Source organism: Gekko japonicus, unplaced genomic scaffold (genome assembly GCF_001447785.1).
Source record: "Gekko japonicus isolate JY-2015 unplaced genomic scaffold, Gekko_japonicus_V1.1 scaffold4962, whole genome shotgun sequence".
Lineage (NCBI taxonomy): Eukaryota > Metazoa > Chordata > Lepidosauria > Squamata > Gekkonidae > Gekko > Gekko japonicus.
In genome coordinates this window covers 18,567-37,564 of record NW_015166587.1, presented here as the reverse complement: position 1 = coordinate 37,564, position 18,998 = coordinate 18,567, and the positions used below count along the sequence as shown (strand labels likewise).

The following is an 18,998-nucleotide window of genomic DNA, read 5'->3' as shown; positions in this document are numbered from 1 at the left end:
TGACATTAGCAGGCAAGAGACAATAGCAGGTGTCATTGGGCTAGGTGTGATATGTAGAGGGGTAGTAGGCATGGAGAAATCAGCACTGGTGATGAGACAGGAAACCTAGGTCTCTATTCAGTCCAGGGGGGATGCATTGTCTTGAGTTTCATTAGACTACTGAATTGCAACTGATAACAGAGTTCAAGACAATGGATCCACCTGGACTGAACAGAGACCTAGGTTTCCTGTCTCATTGCCGATGCTGGTTTCTACTAGGAGGCAAAAGGCATCTGTTCATACACTTTTCTCTTTCTCTCTCGCTCTCCTGTTTGCTGCAGGTAGTGGAAACACTGTTGCTATCGACTTGATTGTCCAGCATGTGCACAGCCAACTAGAAGAGGTGAGGCCTCCGTAGGGGAGCACCATGCAGTGGGAGACCACCTCAGTGGGGGCAGGGTGGGAGGGCTGAATGGCAAAAGGTGCCCTGCTTTCGTGCCTGGACGTGCACGGAGCCACATGAAACCCCTTTGCCTCCTTGCAGGGGGAGGGGCTCTCATTCCATTCATTACTCTCCTGTGGGAAGGAAGCCAGCCTGCACTTCTCAGTGGTCTAGTCAGTAAAGCTGGCTGGGTGATCTCGGGCCAGTCCCGCACTCCCTGCCCAGCCTACCTCACCGGGTTGTTGTGAGGATAAGAACATAAGAGACGCCAATGTTGGATCAGGCCAATGGCCCATCCAGTCCAACACTCTGTGTCACACAGTGGCCAGAAATACCAGGTGCCATCAGGAGGTCCACCAGTGGGGCCAGGACACTAGAAGCCCTCCCACTGTTGCCCCCCCAAGCACCAAGAAGACAGCGCATCACTGCCCCAGACATAAGAACATAAGAGACGCCAATGTTGGATCAGGCCAAAGGCCCATCCAGTCCAACACTCTGTGTCACACAGTGGCCAAAAATACCAGGTGCCATCAGGAGGTCCACCAGTGGGGCCAGGACATTAGAAGCCCTCCCACTGTTGACCTCCCCAAGCACCAAGAAGACAGAGCATCACTTGCCCCAGAGCACCTATCTATACCTTGTGGCTAATAGCCACTGATGGACCTCTGCTCCATATGCTTATCCCTTTTGAAGCCATCCATGCTTGTAGCTGCCACCACTTCCTGTGGCAGTGAATTCCATGTGTTAATCACTCTTTGGGTGAAGAAGGAATTCCTTTATCCGTTCTAACCCGACCGCTCAGCAATTTCATGGAGTGCCCACGAGTTCTTGTATTGTGAGAAAGGGAGAAAAGTACCTCTTTCTCTACCTGCTCTATCCCATGCATAATCTTATAAACCTCAATCATGTCTCCCCTCAGTCATCGTTTCTCCAAGCTAAAGAGCCCCAAGTGCTTTAACCTTTCCTCATAGGGAAAGTGTTCCAACCCTTTTATCATTCGAGTTGCCCTTTTCTGCACTTTTCCCAAAGCTATAATATCCTTTTTAAGGTATGGTGACCAGAACTGCACACAGTATTCCAAATGAGGTCACACCATCGATTTATATAGGGGCATTATGATATTGGCTGATCTGTTTTCAATACCCTTCCTAATAATCCCCAGCATAGCGTTGGCCTTTTTTATTGCAGTCGCACATAAAAATGGAGGAGAGAGGGAATGTAAGCAGCTTTGAGTCCCTATTGGGGAGACAGGTGGGGTTTAAATGAAGTCAGTAAATAAATGGAGGATAAGTCTATCAATAGCTACTAACCATGGTGACCGAGGGGAACCTCCATAGCCAGGGGGCAGCATCAGGAGAAGGCCTCAACCTCTCTGCCCTGTTGTTGGCCCTCCAGAGGAACTGGCTGGCCACTCTGTGAGACAAGATGCTGGACTAGATGGACCACTGGTCTGATCAGGCAGAATTCTTCTGATGTTCTTATGAAGGCCTCAGCCTCTGTGCCCTCCTGTTGGCCCTGCAGAGGGACTGGTTGGCTGCTGTGTGCGACCGGATGCTGGACTAGATGGACCACTGGTCTGATCCAGCAGGGCTCTTCTGATGTTCTTCTGAAGGCCTCAGCCTCTCTGCCCTGTTGTTGGCCCTCCAGAGGAACTGGTTGGCCATTTCATGAGACAGGATGCTGGACTAGATGGACCACGGGTCTGATCCAGCAGGGCTCTTCTGATGTTCTTCTGAAGGCCTCAGCCTCTCTGCCCTGTTGTTGGCCCTCCAGAGGAACTGGTTGGCCATTTCATGAGACAGGATGCTGGACTAGATGGACCACGGGTCTGATCCAGCAGGGCTCTTCTGATGTTCTTCTGAAGGCCTCAGCCTCTCTGCCCTGTTGTTGGCCCTCCAGAGGAACTGGTTGGCCATTTCATGAGACAGGATGCTGGACTAGATGGACCACGGGTCTGATCCAGCAGGGCTCTTCTGATGTTCTTCTGAAGGCCTCAGCCTCTCTGCCCTGTTGTTGGCCCTCCAGAGGAACTGGTTGGCCATTTCATGAGACAGGATGCTGGACTAGATGGACCACGGGTCTGATCCAGCAGGGCTCTTCTGATGTTCTTCTGAAGGCCTCAGCCTCTCTGCCCTGTTGTTGGCCCTCCAGAGGAACTGGTTGGCCATTTCATGAGACAGGATGCTGGACTAGATGGACCACGGGTCTGATCCAGCAGGGCTCTTCTGATGTTCTTCTGAAGGCCTCAGCCTCTCTGCCCTGTTGTTGGCCCTCCAGAGGAACTGGTTGGCCATTTCATGAGACAGGATGCTGGACTAGATGGACCACGGGTCTGATCCAGCAGGGCTCTTCTGATGTTCTTCTGAAGGCCTCAGCCTCTCTGCCCTGTTGTTGGCCCTCCAGAGGAACTGGTTGGCCATTTCATGAGACAGGATGCTGGACTAGATGGACCACGGGTCTGATCCAGCAGGGCTCTTCTGATGTTCTTCTGAAGGCCTCAGCCTCTCTGCCCTGTTGTTGGCCCTCCAGAGGAACTGGTTGGCCATTTCATGAGACAGGATGCTGGACTAGATGGGCCGCTGGTCTGATCCAGCAGGGCCCTTCCGATGTTCTTAAATAAACAAAGGGAACAGGAATTTTGTAGACAGACGGGAGACCAAAGAAAGATATCCCAGCCCGATTATTTTATGTCCCCTCTGCAGCTGGTGTGGTGCATTTGTAAGGATCTGGGTTCAAGTCACCGCTCAGCTGCAAAGCTCGGAAAGTGGTCATTGTCCGCTCCCACTTTCTCAACCTGACCTACCTTGTAGGATTGTTGGGAGGCTCAGAGGAGAAAAATACAGATGTCACAAAGCACATACTTTTCCTGCTTTCGAAAGCATCCAGTGGAAAGCTGCTTTCCTCTATACCTCGCCTCTCCATTAATTTCTTTCTCCTCCTTTTATCCCCAGAGAGGGCCTTGCTGAATGCATTCCAGCAATATCACGATGGCAAAGGGCGGGACCCCAGCCTCGCCTGTGGGTCTCCTTTCACGATACGGACACTCCAGGCAGCGAATGCAAAAAGGGACCCTGACTGTCTAACGTTCTAGGAACACAGAGCTTGAAGGGACCCCCAAGGGCCATCTAGTCCAGCCCCCTGCACCCTGCAGGAAATTCACAGCTGTCTTCCCCCCCCTCCCACTTCCCCAGTGACCCCTGCTGTGTATGCCCAGAGGAAGGCCAAAAAACCATCCGGGATCCCTGAGCCAATCTGGCCTGGAGGAAAATTCCTTTCTGACCCCAAAGTGGTGATTGGTATTCCCCTGGGCATTTATTTATATATGTATTCATTCATTCAATTAATGCATACCCTGCCCCTCCACGCCAAGGCAGGTTCAGGGTGGCTTACATAAGATTCCATATAAGAAAGGTCCACGGGAGCCAAGAACCAGCTCAGCCCTTCCCTTGAGAGCCAGTCTGGTGTAGTGGTTGAGTGCGCAGACTCTAATCTGGGAGAACCGGGTTCGATTCCCCACTCCTCCACTGGCACCTGGCTGGATGACCTTGGGCAAGCCATAGTTCTGATAAGAGCTGTTCTTGAAAAGAGCCGTTTCTGTCAGAGCTTTCTCAGCCCCGCCCACCTCACAGGGTGTCTGTTGTGGGGAGGGGAAGGGAAAGGAGTTTGTGAGCCACTCTGAGACTCCCTTGGGTAGTGAAGAGCAGGATATAAGTCCAACCTCCTCCTCCTCTGGGAGAACCAGGTTTGATTCCCCACTCCTCCACTGGCACCTGGCTGGATGACCTTGGGCAAGGCATAGTTCTGATAAGAGCTGTTCCTGGAAAAGAGCAGTTTCTGTCAAGAGCTCTCTCAGCCCCGCCCTCCTCACAGGGTGTCTGTTGTGGGGAGGGGAAGGGAAAGGAGTTTATAAGCCGCTCTGAGACTCCTTTGGGTAGTGAAGGGCGGGGTATAAATCCAGTCTCCTCCTCCTCCTCCGTCCCGCCCTCCGTCATTCTGCAGAATGATGGAGCACAGTTCTAAACTGTGCTGTTTGTACGAAGGAGGGGTTTTGACAGTAGCCCAGAAGGACAGTTGTAAGAAGGGCCCTGGCTCAGGGGAAGAGCCTCTGCTTGGCACGCCGAAGGTCCCAGGTTCAATCCCCGGCATCTCCAGTTAAAAGGACCAGGCAGGAGGTGATGAGAAAGACCTTGACCTGAGACCTTTGCTCAGCGGCAGAGCCTCTGCTTGGCATGCAGAAGGTCCCAGGTTCAATCCCCGGCATCTCCAGTTGAAAGGACCAGGCAGGAGGTGATGAGAAAGACTTTTTTGCCTGGGACGCTGGAGAGCGGCGGCCGGTCTGAGTAGACAACACTGACCTTGATGGACCGAGGGTCCGATTCAGTAGACGTCAGCTTCGTGTGTTCAAGGAGAGGGCGGCAGTGCGGGCCAGCATTGGAGGTCTCCCACTGTGACAACGGGTCTCCAAACGGCAGAGTTCAGTTCCCCTGGAGAGAATGGCTCCTTCAGAGGGTGGACTCCGTGGCCTTGTGCCCTGCATTGGAAGGTGGACTCTGTGGAGTTAGACCCCGCTGGAGTCCCTCCCCTCCCCAAACCCCACCCTCTCCTGGCTCCACCCCCAAAATCTCCAATTATTTCCCAACCCGGAGACGGCAACTGTAGATGAGACACATTCCTCAAGTTGGGGCTGATTTAACCCCGGCCCCGGCTTGGGTTGCTACACCACCCTTCTCGTAAAGGGTGGGGGAGAGTCCCCCAGGAACAAAATTATATAGTCATACCCAGGGGTCATTTCCTGCAGGAGTGCACAGGAGCAGAGCTCCGGCAGTAAAGAGCCCAGGGGGCGGGCACATGCAACAGGCCCCGCCCCCTGCTCCCAGCAGCCCTCAGTCAGAGCACGAAGAAGAAGAAGAGATTGGATTTATACCCCGCCCTTCACTTGGAGCCTCAGAGCGGCTTACAAACTCCTTTCCCTTCCCCTCCCCACAACAGGCACCCTGTGAGGTGGGTGGGGCTGAGAGAACTCTGACACCAACTGCTCTTTCAGGAACAGCTGTGCCAGAGCTTGTGACTGACCCAAGGTCACACCGGCAGGTGCAAGTGGAGGAGTGGGGAATCAAACCCGGTTCTCCCAGATTAGAGTCCGCACACTTAACCACTACACCAAACGAAGCAGCCAGGTAAGCTGCAGAGCCCCCCCCCCGGCCCAAAACAGTCCAGTGGCACCTTCAAGACCAAGTATTATTCAGGTACAAGCTCTCCCTCCTCTGCCAGGACAGATCTGCACGTTCCCCCCCCCCTCCAATAGCTAGCAATCCAAAACAGTCCCCTGGAGCCTGAGGGGTGGGTGTTGCCTTCTGACACACTTCCGGTGATGTCAGGGGGTGTGGGATATGCAAATAAGTCATGCTTATGGTCCACCCGTACCCCAAGGTCTTGATCATATTTAACTTACGGTCCAGTCGTATCCGAAGAACTTGTTCACACACACGCACCGCTTGTGTTCCTGTGTCTTTGGTGGTGGTGGTGGTGGTTCTGTTCTGTACGTGTTTTGCTCCCTCTAGTTGTTGATTCGATAGTACGCCGTCTGACATTAAAAAGTGCGATTGAAGTTGGCATGGAGAAATGCCAGACACAAATGAGGCTAATATCGAATTGACCACTAGAGGGAGCAAAACATGTGCAGAACAGGAAAAAAAACAACCCCAAGAAACAGAAACTTACCAGCAAGAAAAATGAGAATGCAGAAAAGACCAATATAATTAAAAGTCTTGAAAAGGTCCTTGTGAACTATGCTAAGCAAAACTTAGAAAGCCGGTCTTCCAAAAAGAAAACAGAAAAAAAAAATGAAGATGCTAATCCCCTCCAAAGGGCTATGAATCCAGGGGGGAAAAAATTCCTGTTCTTTTTCTTTTGTCTCCCACCCACCCCTTTGCCTCTTAACGCCTGTTGGTGTTGCCTCCCTTTTAATGCTGGCTGCACGGTGTCTTTGTGTTGCCGCGGCAGCGTGAACTCAGTGTCAGGTAAGGGCCTAACTCTGTCCTCTCTGTCTGAGACATCCAAGGCATTTGGAACAACTGGGGCTGCTCAACCAACATGAAACCTCGTGCATCCCCCCCCCCGACTCCGAACTTTGAGCCTCTCCTTCCAACTTGCTGTTTGATTTTACAAATGGCAGCATACGTCCCCGGGGAGCCGAATTTGGTACCCAACGTCAGTTTTTGCAGCGATGGAGGGCAGTAGAATGTTGCAAGCAGGGTTTCCACAGTGTCTCCATCTTATCACCAGTTTAAGCACTTTACGAACAACGTGGTGTTCTTGATCGATGCGCATAAGAATACGGAGCTCAGTCCCTTTGGTGTAGTGGTTTAAGTGCGCGGACTCTAATCTGGGAGAACCGGGTTTGATTCCCCACTCCTCCACTTGCACCTGGCTGGATGCCTTTGGGCAAGCCGTAGTTCTGGCACAGCTGTTCTAGAAAAAGAGCCAGTTTGGTGTAGTGGTTAAGCGCGCGGACTCTAATCTGGGAGAACCGGGTTTGATTCCCCCACTCCTCCACTTGCACCTGGCTGGATGACCTTGGGCAAGCCATAGTTCTGATAAGGGCTGTTCTTGAAAAAGAGCCAGTTTGGTGTAGGGGTTAAGCGCGCGGACTCTAATCTGGGAGAACCGGGTTTGATTCCCCCACTCCTCCACTTGCACCTGGCTGGATGACCTTGGGCAAGCCATAGTTCTGATAAGGGCTGTTCTTGAAAAAGAGCAGTTTGTGTCAGAGTTCTCTCAGCCCCACCTACCTCACAGGGTGTCTGTTGTGGGGAGGGGAAGGGAAAGGAGTTTGTCAGCCGCTCTGAGACACCTTTGGGTAGTGAAGGGCGGGGTATAAATCCAATCTCTTCTCTTCTTCTTCTTCTTTTGGCTTGCATCTGAATCAGCCCAGAGTCAGGAAAGCGTTTCAGATTCCCTGTGCATTAGAAACACGTCGTGTTTGAAAGAGCCCCGTGGAGACCCAGTTTGATGTAGTGGTTTGGAATGTGGACTCTAATCTGAGATAGTTTGATTTCTCACTCTTCCACATGCAGCTACTGGAGTGACCATGGGCCAGTCACAAGTTCTCTCAGTGCTGTTCTCCCAAGAGCAGTCCTCGAAAGAGCTCTCTCAGCCCCGCATACCTCACAGGGTGTCTGTTGTGGGGAGGGGAAGGGAAAGGAGATTGTAAGCTGCTCTGAGACTCCTTCAGTTAGTGAAGGGCGAGGTATATAATCCAATCTCTTCTCATCTTCATAAAGCGAATGTGTTTCTGGTTTCTAGGCTGTGGCATCATGCTTTTTAACTTCTGACCAATCAAAAGCCAGGGAAGATATTACATGGGAAGATATGAAGCAGGGGTCCCAGTCCTTAAAAAAAAAATATTGTAGCACTAATACATGAGCGGAAGGGAACACTTGCAGAGGGAAACTGGTAGGGGTGAAGAGATGCTTAAGTTTCCTCCTGCCAGTGATGGCCAGCATGGCTTTCCATACCTTATTTGGGTTGCTACAGAAACCTAAAATGCTGCCCAAACACTGGGGGAAGAAGGATGGCGGTGTCTGCCCATGTGCAGATGTGGCTGTTAAATTTGGATGAGTTTTAACAGATCTGTTTGCAGATCAGGATTGCAAAACCCTAAGTCAGTTTTGTGGCTGTCCCTGTAGCGTGGAATTGTCTGACCACACCTGGATCAGCCCTGCTAATAATACTTAGCACATATATAGCATTTTCAGTGTCCAGAGTTGCCTTGCAATAGCCTTGTAAGGTAGAGCAGCATTAACACTTAATGTCTGGAAATGTTTTAAATCCCACAGCTACATACACCCCTTGCCGTTTATGTCGGACGTTTAAAATTGCAATTTAAATTGGCACGGAGAAATGCCGGACATAAGCCACTCCTAGCCATTTATGCCTGACATTTAAAATTGCAATTTAAATTGGCACGGAGAAATGCTGGACATATAAAGATAAAGGTTCCCTTGCTCGAAAGCCAGTCGAGTCCAACTCTAGGGTTGCGGTGCTCATCTCCGTTTCAAAGCCAAAGAGCCAGCGCTGTCCGAAGACGTTTCCGTGGTCATGTGGCCGGCATGACTAAACACCAAGGCGCATGGAACGCTGTTACCTTCCCACCGAAGTGGTACCTATTTATCTACTTGCAATTTCTTGCTTTCGAACTGCTAGGTTGGCAGGAGCTGGAACTAGAGACGGGAGCTCACTCCGTCTTGCGGCACCCGGGTCTCGAACTGCTGAACTACTGACCTTCCACAGCCTGCAGTTCAGCGTCTTAACCACTTGGTCCACCGCAGCTCCCTGCAGGACATATACCAGTGTAATATTGAATTGACCACTAGAGGGAGCTAAACGTGTGTGGAACAGAAATCCCCCCTGCATGCACTCCTTGCCGGCCTGGTTCTGGAACCAGAAAAGAGTCCATCTGGGATAATGTCAATCGGGAGCGGGGGCATTTGCAGGTTAAATCGTTGAGGAATTGAGCATCTGTCCTCCAGCCAGCCAAGACCTCCCCATGGATAGTCCACCTCCCCGGTTACCTTTGCAAATATGGGATTAGGACCTGATTCGTACCTTTGCAAAAATGAACCACTCGTTTAGCAGTAAGAGCAGGGAGGCGGGGTGTGTGTGTCTTCCTTCCCAGCCCTTGTTCGGCGAAACAAGTGAAAACTTTCAAGGGATCGGAGCCGATTGAACAAAAGAGACTCTTTTAACCTGTTCTGGAAGCCCTTCAAAGTTGAGCCCGCCGTGTTCTAGAAATAGAACCTTCTGGGTCTCTCTGGCACGTCCCCCCCCCACCCCCCAAGCCTTGACGGCTTCAAGGCACCCTCGAAATAGCCCAGCGACACCCAGAGCGCAAATTGCCCTCGCCTGGCTTTGAAACGGCAAGCCCTTTTAAGGCAGCCTCCGTCCCCGTTTGAAATGCCTTGGCTGGTACGTTGCTTCCGCGCCTCCCGTCTGCTTCCTGTCAGAGTCGCGAGCCTAGAAAATGGTTGTTTTTTTTTTAAGAATCGATGACATTTCGCTTTCCCTTTGAAGCGTTTGGTTGGGGGGGAAGGGAGGGGCAGGGCAGAATCGATTTGCAGAAGTGAGACTTTTTGGGGGGGGAAAGAAAGAAAGATGAAGACAGACTCACGGTGGCAGCGGCTGGTTAGAATTTTCCACTGCCGGTCGAAGGCAGCCGAGAAGGTAACAGGAAGCCCTCGAGGGCCTGTGATAGTCGGAGGGTCTGTGGCCTGCCCGGGCCGGAAGCGAAGACGGCAAGGAGGGTGCGCTGTCCACAATAGTGAAGGATGGCTTTCATTTCTTTTTTAGAAGGGCTGGTTTCCTCCCTCCTCATAAGTAACAAAGGTTCCAGGCAGCTCACACAAACGTTTTGCGGTTACAGGTTCTCAAAAGCTTTCTCGAAATCCTCAGGAAATGGGCCTGTAAATGACCGGGCTGTTCTGCCATTTTAGAGGGCTTGAAGGGGCTTCATCCAGAGACAGCTTTTCAAAGGGAATTTTATAGAGTCATAGAGGGATAGGTCTTTCCGTGGCTGCTAGCCATGGTGACTGAGGGGAGCCTCCACATCCAGAGGCAGTCAATCTCTGAATCCCTGGGGCAAAGGGCAACATGACGGGAAGGCCTTGGCCTCTATGCCCTGTCCTGTCAGAGGTGTTCTTGAAAAAGAGCAGTATGTATCGGAGCTCTCTCAACCGCACCGACCTCACAGGTTGTCTGTTGTGGGGAGGGGAAGGGAAAGGAGTTTGTAAGTGGCTCTGAGACACCCTTGGGTAGTGAAGGGCAGGGTATAAATCCAATCTCTTCTTCTCTTCTGTTGGCCCTCCAGAGGAACTGGCTGGCCACTGTGTGAGACAGGATGCTGGACTAGGTGGGCCACTGGTCTGATCCAGCAGGGCTCTTCTGATGCTCTTATGAAGGCCTCGGCCTTTGAATGCCCTGTTTTAAGCCCTCCAGAGGAACTGGTTGGCTACAGTTTGAGACAGGATGCTGGACTAGGTGGACCCCTGGTCTGATCCAGCAGGGCTCTTCTATCGGGGGGAGGGGGGATTGCTCGAGATAATTTCTTCCATCACCGCAAATGAGAATTCTGTTCCGAGTGACTCTTCAGAGCCCTCGCAGGGTTTGATAGGTAGTGTTTCTTTCAGGACAGCCTTTGAGAGCCAGTTTGGTGTGGTGGTGAAGTGCGCGGACTCCAATCTGGGAGAATCGGGTTTGATTCCCCCGCTCCTCCACTTGCACCTGGCTGGATGACCTTGGGCAAGCCGTAGTTCTGATAAGAGCTGTCCTTGAAAAAGAGCAGTTTCTATCAAGAGCTCTCTCAGCCCCACCTACCTCACAGGGTGTCTGTTGTGGGGAGGGGAAGGAGTTTGTAAGCCGCTCTGAGACGCCTTCGGGTAGTGAAGGGCAGGGTATAAATCCAATCTCTTCTTCTTCTATAAATCCAATCTCTTCTTCTTCTTCTTTTACCTCACAGGGTGTCTGTTGTGGGGAGGGGAAGGGAAAGGAGTTTCTGAGCCGCTCTGAGACACCTTTGGGTAGTGAAGGGCAGGGTATAAATCCAATCTCTTCTTCTTCTTCTTCTTCTTTCTTGGAGAAGAGGAGAAGGGTGACAAGCCCAGGTGTCGTCATCGGGGGAATGTGAGACAGGCCCCAAGTGACTTGTAGCAATAGCCACCAGGCAGTGAACATTTTCACTCTCCTGTTGATTTTGGTGGGATTGTGCAGTCCTGGGCCCATGTGTTAATCAGAGAAGGGGTGTGTGTGTGTGTGCGCCATCTGGATCTCCCACCACGACTAGGGTTGCCAGCCTCCAGGTGGGGCCTGGAGATCTCCCGGAATTACAACCGATCCCCAGGCAACAGCCATCAGTTCCCATGGAAAAAATGGCTGCTCGGGTGGTGGGGGTGGGGAAGGGTAGACTGTCATTATAACCCCACTGAGGTATATCACCAGGCTCTTCCCCCAAATCTCCTGGAATTTCTCAACCTGAAATTGTCCACCCTAGCCAGGACCAAAAGAGAGCCAGTTTGGTGTGGTGGTTAAGAGCACGGACTCTTAATCTGGGTGAACTGGGTTTGATTTTCCCCACTCCTCCACATGCAGCTGCTGGTGTGACCTTGGGTCAGTCACAAGTTCTCTCAGAGCTGTTCTCTCAAGGGCAGTTCTCCAAAGAGCTCTCTCAGCCCCACCTACCTCACAGGGTGTCTGTTGTGGGAGGAGGAAGGGAAGGGGATTGTAAGCCGCTGTGAGACACCTTCCGGTAGTGAAGAACAGGGTATAAATCCAATCTGGCTTCTCCTTCTTCTCCTTCTTCCTCCTCCTCTTCTCCTCCTCCTCCTCCTTCTCCTTCTTCTCCTTCCTCCTCTTCTTCTTCTTCCTCCTCCTCCTCTTCTTCCTCTCCTCCTCCTCCTTCCAGCTGTAGGTTTGCTTTCAACACTGGGAGAGCCCCTCTCTGATCTCTTGGGATTGTGCTCCAGGGCACGGGTCTTTCTTCCTCTGTTTAACAAAGCACATCTGTGTCCTGGGTTTTTTTAACTTCTTTTTTTTCCCCTTTCCCCCTTGGGTATCTTGGTGCGGGTGTATGGGTGTCCGTTTCCTGCCTGGCCTCACCCCGACCAACCCCCACCCCGTCCCCGTCCGGTGAACAGAGGAAGCTACGCTGGGATATGTGAGGAGAGACGGCGATCCCTTTCTCGCTTGGTTTGCCTACTAAATCGTGTGAGCTTTTGCCAGGTCCGGGGCCCGCATGGCAAGGAGTCGTGGGTCAGCACTAAGGTTGCCAGCCTCCAGGTGGGGCCTTGAGACAAAAGTTTATAAAATGATGCATGGGGTGGAGAGAGATTTTTCTCCCTCTCCCAAAATACTAGAACTGGAAGGCATCCAATGAAGCTGATGGGCAGTAGGTTCAGGAGAGACAAAAGGATAATGATGATTATCGTATGGCCTTGTGTGCCATAGCCAGGAGATCCTAAGATTCTCCGGCAGTCAGAAGTTCTAACTGCTTTAGCATTACGCACCACTAGGTGGCGAGCTAGATTTGTTTTTAAGGGAAGAGACATTCCAGAGGTGGCTTGCCGTTGCCTGCCTCTGCGTCAAGACTCCAAGGTATTCCTTGGAGGTCGCCTTTCCAAATACTAGCCAAGCTTAGCTTCTGAGATCCGACGGGATCGGGCTATCCAGGTCAGTGCCAGACAAAAGGAAACACCGCTTTACCCAGAGAGTAATTAAAATGTGGAATTTGCTGCCAGGGGATGTAGTGATGGCCACAGGCATAGAAAGCTTTAAAAGGGGATGAGACAGGTTCATGGAGGATAATTCTATCAGTGGAACTGGTTGGCCACTGTGTGAGACAGGATGCTGGACTAGATGGACCCCTGGTCTGATCCAGCAGGGCTCTTCTGATGTTCTTATGAAGGCCTCGGCCTCTCTGCCCTGTTGTTGGCCTTCCAGAGGAACTGGTTGGCCCCTGTGGGAGATGGGAAGCTGGACTAGATGAACCCCTAGTCTTATCCAGCAGGGCTCTTCTTAGGTTCTTATGAAGGCCTCGGCCTCTCTGCCCTGTTGTTGGCCTTCCAGAGGAACTGGGTGGCCCCTGTGTGAGATGGGAAGCTGGACTAGATGAACCCCTAGTCTTATCCAGCAGGGCTCTTCTTAGGTTCTTATGAAGGCCTCGGCCTCTATGCTCTGTTGTTGGCCTTCCAGAGGAACTGGGTGGCCCCTGTGTGAGATGGGAGGCTGGACTAGATGAACCCCTAGTCTTATCCAGCAGGGCTCTTCTTAGGTTCTTATGAAGGCCTCGGCCTCTATGCTCTGTTGTTGGCCTTCCAGAGGAACTGGGTGGCCCCTGTGTGAGATGGGAGGCTGGACTAGATGAACCCCTAGTCTTATCCAGCAGGGCTCTTCTTAGGTTCTTATGAAGGCCTCGGCCTCTCTGCCCTGTTGTTGGCTCTCCTAAGGAGCGGGTTGGCCACTGTGTGAGACGGGATGCTGGACTGGATGGAGCACTGGTCTGATCCGGCAGGATTCTTGTGATGTTCTTATGAAGGCCTCGGCCTCTATGCTCTGTTGTTGGCCTTCCAGAGGAACTGGTTGGCCCCTGTGTGAGACAGGATGTCGGACTAGAAGGACCACTGGTCTGATCCAGCAGGGCTCTTCTGATGTTCTTATGAAGGCTTCGGACTCTCTGCCCTGTTGTTGGTCCTCCAGAGGAACTGGTTGGCCACTGTGTGAGACAGGATGCTGGACTAGATGGACCACTGGTCTGATCCAGCAGGGCTCTCCTGATGTTCTTATGAGGGCCTCGGCCTCTGTGCCCTGTTGTTGGCCCTCCAGAGGAACTGGTTGGCGGCAGGGCTCTTCTGACCAAAACTGCCTGCTGGAGCCATAGTGGACAAGATGCTTCTAAGTTAGCAGGACAGGACCATCCTTTACCTGTCTCTTGCATACGCCCAGCCAGTTTGGAGGCACCTTTCTCACCTGTAACAAAGGGGTCTGGATGTATTTTTGAAAAAAGGAGGCGCCAAAAGGCATCAGCTGCGCCCTGACCCTTTGGGGGGAGGGCAGGGGGGACCCTGGGAAATCTGGTTTTTAACGTTAGAAACCTCCCAAGGTAGAGCAGGCCGTGTTTCCTTCACCGTGGGGAGGGGACCAGGGTGGTGCGGCCGTCAGTGTCAAGTATTGAGGAGACCGAATCCCTGCTCTGCCATGGAAGCTTGCTGGGTGAACTTGGGTCAGTCCCACACATCACCCGCTTCCCAGGGTTGGGGTGAGGGTAAAAGAGAGGCAGTTTGGTGTAGCGGTTAAGAGCATGGACTCTAATCTGGGAGAACCAGGTTGGATCCCCCACTCCTCCACATGCAGCTGCTGGTGTGACCTTGGGTCAGTCGCAAGTTCTTTCAGAGCTGTTCTCTCAAGGGCAGTCCTCGAAAGAGCTCTCTCAGCCCCACCCACCTCACAGGGTTCCTGTTGTGGGGAGGGGAAGGGAAAGGAGTTTGTGAGCTGCTCCTTTGGGTAGTGAAGGGCAGGGTATAAATCCAATCTCTTCTCTTCTTCTCTAAAATGGAGGAGAAGAGAGAGATGTTCCCGGTGGGGACAAAGACAGGGCCTGAAATGGAGTAAATGAATAAGGGTAGGAGAAGTCTGCAGGCCGCACTCCGCTTCACGGTGACCGTTTGCGTAGCAGAACGGGAATCTGCTGGGCTCACTCAAATGCCGTCTGAGAGAACAGCCGTCAGCCTCTGAATCAGGCGCTGTCGTCTCCCAGACGACTGCAGCCACGGAGCTGTCTGGCATGAGCGAATTCCAGGTCAACTGAGTTTAGGTCAGAGGGGGCAGGAATCCGGCAAGCACGCCAGGCCCAATCCAAAAACAGACGCCTGTTTTTGCACAGTCCCCACAGATAAGGCAGGGGCGGAAAGTGCCGTGAAGTCGCAGCCTACTTGTGATTTGACCCCCATAGGGATTTCAAGGCAAGGGTAGGTCAGAGGGGGCAGGAATCCGGCAAGCACGCCAGGCCCAATCCAAAAACAGACGCCTGTTTTTGCACAGTCCCCACAGATAAGGTGGGGGCGGAAAGTGCCGTTACGTCGCAGCCCACTTGTGATTGACCCCATAGGGATTTCAAGGCAAGGGACATCCAGGTCAGGGCAGATGAACAGAGGTGGTTTGCCACTGCCTGCCTCTGCATGGCGACCCTTGGACATCCTCGGTGGTCCTCCCACCCAAGTACTAACCAGGGCTGACCCTGCTTAGCTTCTGAGATCTGATTAGATCAGGCTAGTCTGGGCCATCCAGGTCAGGACAGTCGAACAGAGGTGCCCTTGTCTGCCTCTGCGCAGCAACCCCGGACTTCCTCGGTAGTCTCCCATCCAGGTAGTAACCTGGGCTGAGCCTGCTTAGCTTCCGAGATCTGACGAGATGGGGTTAGCCTGGGCCATCCAGGTCAGGACAGACGAACAGAGGTGGTTTGGTCATCGCCTGCCTCTGCGCAGCAACCCCGGACTTCCTCGGTAGTCTCCCATCCAGGTAGTAACCTGGGCTGAGCCTGCTTAGCTTCCGAGATCTGACGAGATGGGGTTAGCCTGGGCCATCCAGGTCAGGACAGACGAACAGAGGTGGTTTGGTCATCGCCTGCCTCTGCGCAGCAACCCCGGACTTCCTCGGTGGTCTCCCATCCAGGTAGTAACCAGTCTGACCCTGCTTAGCTTCAGAGATCTGCCAAGAGTGGGCTATCCTGAACCGTCCAGGGTCAGGGCAGATGAATAGAGGTCGTTCACGACTGCCTGCCTCTGCATAGCGACTCTGGAGTTCTTGGTGGTCTCCCATCCAAGTACTAACCAGAACGAATGCTGCTTAGCTTCTGATCTCAGATGCGTTTGGGCTAGCCCGGGCCATCAAAGTCAAGGCCGACAAACAGAGGTCGTTTGCCGTCGCCTGCCTCTGCGTAGCACTAACCTGGTCCTGCTGTGCTTAGCTTCCAAGATCGGACTGCCCTGGGATTTCCAGGTCCGTTACGACAGCAAAATTTAATTGGGGTCCCTCCCCCCCTTCCCAGACTACACCCTGACTTCTCCACTCTGCATGTAGATTCATAGCATTGCAGGAAGGTTTCCGTCCAAACCTCTTCCCCGATGTGCTGCTTTGTTAGCTGCGGGGACAAGTGTGTATAATATTCAGAGAGAGTTAGCTTCATTTCTAGAGTCTGACGGCCAATTGGGGGGGCAACATTGAGGGAAGGGAGCGTGACTGACAGGCAGCAGAACAGACTGGCTTGATGAGTTTATGAAGCCCAGATCCGGCTCAAGTCGCTCTCCCGTGGGCTTAGGGCTTTCAGGCAAGGCAGCGTGAGTTCCCGGCTAATCCACTTTATTTTGATCTGCTTGTGTTTCTTTCTTTCTTTCTTTCTTTCTTTCTTTCTTTCTTTCTTTCTTTCTTTCTTTCTTTCTTTCTTTCTTTCTTTCTTTCTTTCTTTCTTTCTTTCTTTCTCGTGTGTGTTTTTAACCACAGGCGTAGAATACTAAGCCGGCTTCTGCCTTATTAACCTTCCCCCGTCTGCTCGTCCCAAATGCGTTTCCTTGCACGTGTGATTCGGGGCGCAGAGGGAAGTCGACGCGCAAGCTCTCCGTCCGTCCCAACCAACCACACAGAGACCTGATGAAAAGAGAAAGGCCGGGCGATTTTTAAAATTTTCAACCAACGCGTCATCGAGACGTGACTCATCCCAAAACTTTGCGGCCGTCAACTTTCGCCAGGCTTGGGAGGCCGGGCGGCGGTGGCTGCCTGTCCTCTTTTATCTGAAGAAGTGAGGCATGACTCGCACGAACGCTCCTCCCCTGCCACAAATTCCGTCTGTCTTTTTGGGGTTCCTGGACTCCCGCTCTTTTCTGCCGCTACAGGCAGACGAACATGGCTGCCCATCTCGATCGGCCCTGTTTTAGAAAGAGACCTGTTTCATCACACGCACAAACCCATAGCCCACTCCACGAGAGAGACAGAACTCTGTCGTTCGACTTTGAATCTGACTGCCTCAGGCTCCGGGCTCTGCAGTTCCCAACGTTAAAATGGCGGCTGGCAGGGCTATTTTTGGGCAGGAACGCACAGGAACGGAGTTCCGGCTGGCTCCCAAGTTGGCCACGCCCAGCTGGAACTCATTAGCATAATAGGCCACGCCCAACAGCAGAAACTCATTAGGATTGGCTACATAAGGGGTGTGTGGCCTAACATGCAAAGGAGTTCCTGCTACAAAAAAGGCCCTGGTTTGGACAACAAACAAGGTAAACAGAATAACAAGCAAAAGGTGGGTGTGGCTGGATGACCACACTTCTGGTAACATGGGGGTGTGGCCTAATGTGCTAATGAGCTGTGCTGTCAGGGGTGTGGCCTAATATGCTAATGAGTTTCTGCGGTTGGGTGTGGCCTATTATGCTAATGAGTTCCTGCTGGGCTTTTTCTACAAAAAGAGCCCTGGAGCTGGGATAGCCTTACAGATCATGAGCCGTGGCTGCTGTAGGGGGGGGTGGTTCTATGGCATTCTGTCCTCCTGTGACCCCACCCCAAGCCACGCCCTCCCTGGGCTCCACCCCCAAATCTCCGGCGAATCCAGATTTGGCATCGCTGTGCCCAGGGCTTTTTTCTTTTTTCTAAAAGAGGTGTCGGAACTCTCAACAAGGAAATGGAGTTTTCGATCCGTATGCTGAAAACCCGTGAACTTTTAAACACTTTTAAAAGAATTTTGTCGAAGAGGTTACGGGACTCCGTTCCGGCGTGTTCCTCCGGAAAAAAAGCCCTGGCTGTGCCCATCGAATATTTTGAATATGACCAATGATCTGTGTGGTTTGTTCGGATGGGAAATCCCGCCGCCCCTGGGGATCTTCGGTTTCTTTTCCTCGGTTGTGGTGGGGGAACGGCGGGGTGTCAGTGAACTCTTAACCTGGGTTTGGTCTCCTTCTGTTCCCCAGGGCCGCCCTGGCTTCTGCTCATCAGTGCCACCCCCTCCCCAAGACCCTCAGTGTGCTAAAGAACACCCCACAGGTCAGGGGCATGCATACGATCATCAGGTGAGTTCTTCACCCCATGGAGCTGTGGGGGGGGGAGACCAGTGGCTTTAGAGACCCGACTCACCCTTTCCCACATTTTCAGCTCCCCGCCCCCTTTTTTCTTCAGTGCTTGGCGTTTAAAAAATAATTCTGTTATTAAATAATTTTAACAGAAGTTCTTAAGGCAGGGAAGGTCTCTCTCGGCATCTATCTGTGGTATGTTTATGGATTTGCAACCAGGAATAAGATAATTAGATAACAGGTGAGCCACCCGTGGAGGCTGCCTACTGCATCTCTGTATGACTTCCTGCTCGCACCTCCTTAAAAATCTATCTTCGTCTGGGGCTGGAGGAAATTCTGCCTTTTTTCTCTGCAGTTCACTGTGGAATGTTCACTCCCTGCAGAGGCACAGGAGGAGGCTCCGTGTTGCCACTCTGCATGAATCACTGCTCTGGGCTTGCCTCCTGAAAATTTGCCTCCATTCGGGGGCGGGGGAAATTCTGCCTGCAGTAAGCGTGTTTGGGTCATTTGCTCACCACAAAGACCTGGGAGGTGATTCCATGTCACATGTACCACAGAGCTTAGGGCTAGACATTCATTAAAATTATAGAGAGTGCATCCTTTGGGGTCTGCACCATTTCAGAACGCAAGGAAGCAGGACGTTCTTGAATTATTCTCTCTGTGTGTGTATACAGCGGTCTTTTTCTAGAAAGAGCTGCAGGAGCTTATTAGCATAGGGTATGCTAATGAGGTACTAGGTTATTAGCATATGCCACGCCCCCTGACATCACTGGAAGTGATGGCCTGCGGGGTGGAGCAAAGAGTGAAGGGAGCAAACTGCGGGGTGGAGCAAAGAGTGAAGGGGTTTAAAGTTTAAACCCCTTCTCCCTAGAGTTGGGCCACAGAAGGAGGAAAGAGGGAAGGAAAGAGAGAGAGTAGAGAGAGAGAAAGAAGGAAAGAAAGAAGGAAGGAAAGAGGGGATAAAAAGAGAGAAGGAAAGAGGG

General features: G+C 52.2%; 1 protein-coding gene across 1 annotated transcript in view; it reads left to right on the top strand.

Moving 5' to 3' along the window:
• Positions 1 to 18,998, top strand: part of UCKL1 (uridine-cytidine kinase 1-like 1) — a gene marked incomplete at its 5' end in the record, with an annotated part of 51,578 nt that overhangs the window by 19,584 nt on the left and 12,996 nt on the right. Inside the window, 3 exons of the mRNA XM_015412374.1 lie at positions 321 to 382; positions 6,425 to 6,441; positions 17,917 to 18,015. Coding sequence (XP_015267860.1) covers positions 321 to 382; positions 6,425 to 6,441; positions 17,917 to 18,015 — 178 coding nt within the window. The remainder of the gene's footprint in view (positions 1 to 320; positions 383 to 6,424; positions 6,442 to 17,916; positions 18,016 to 18,998) is intronic.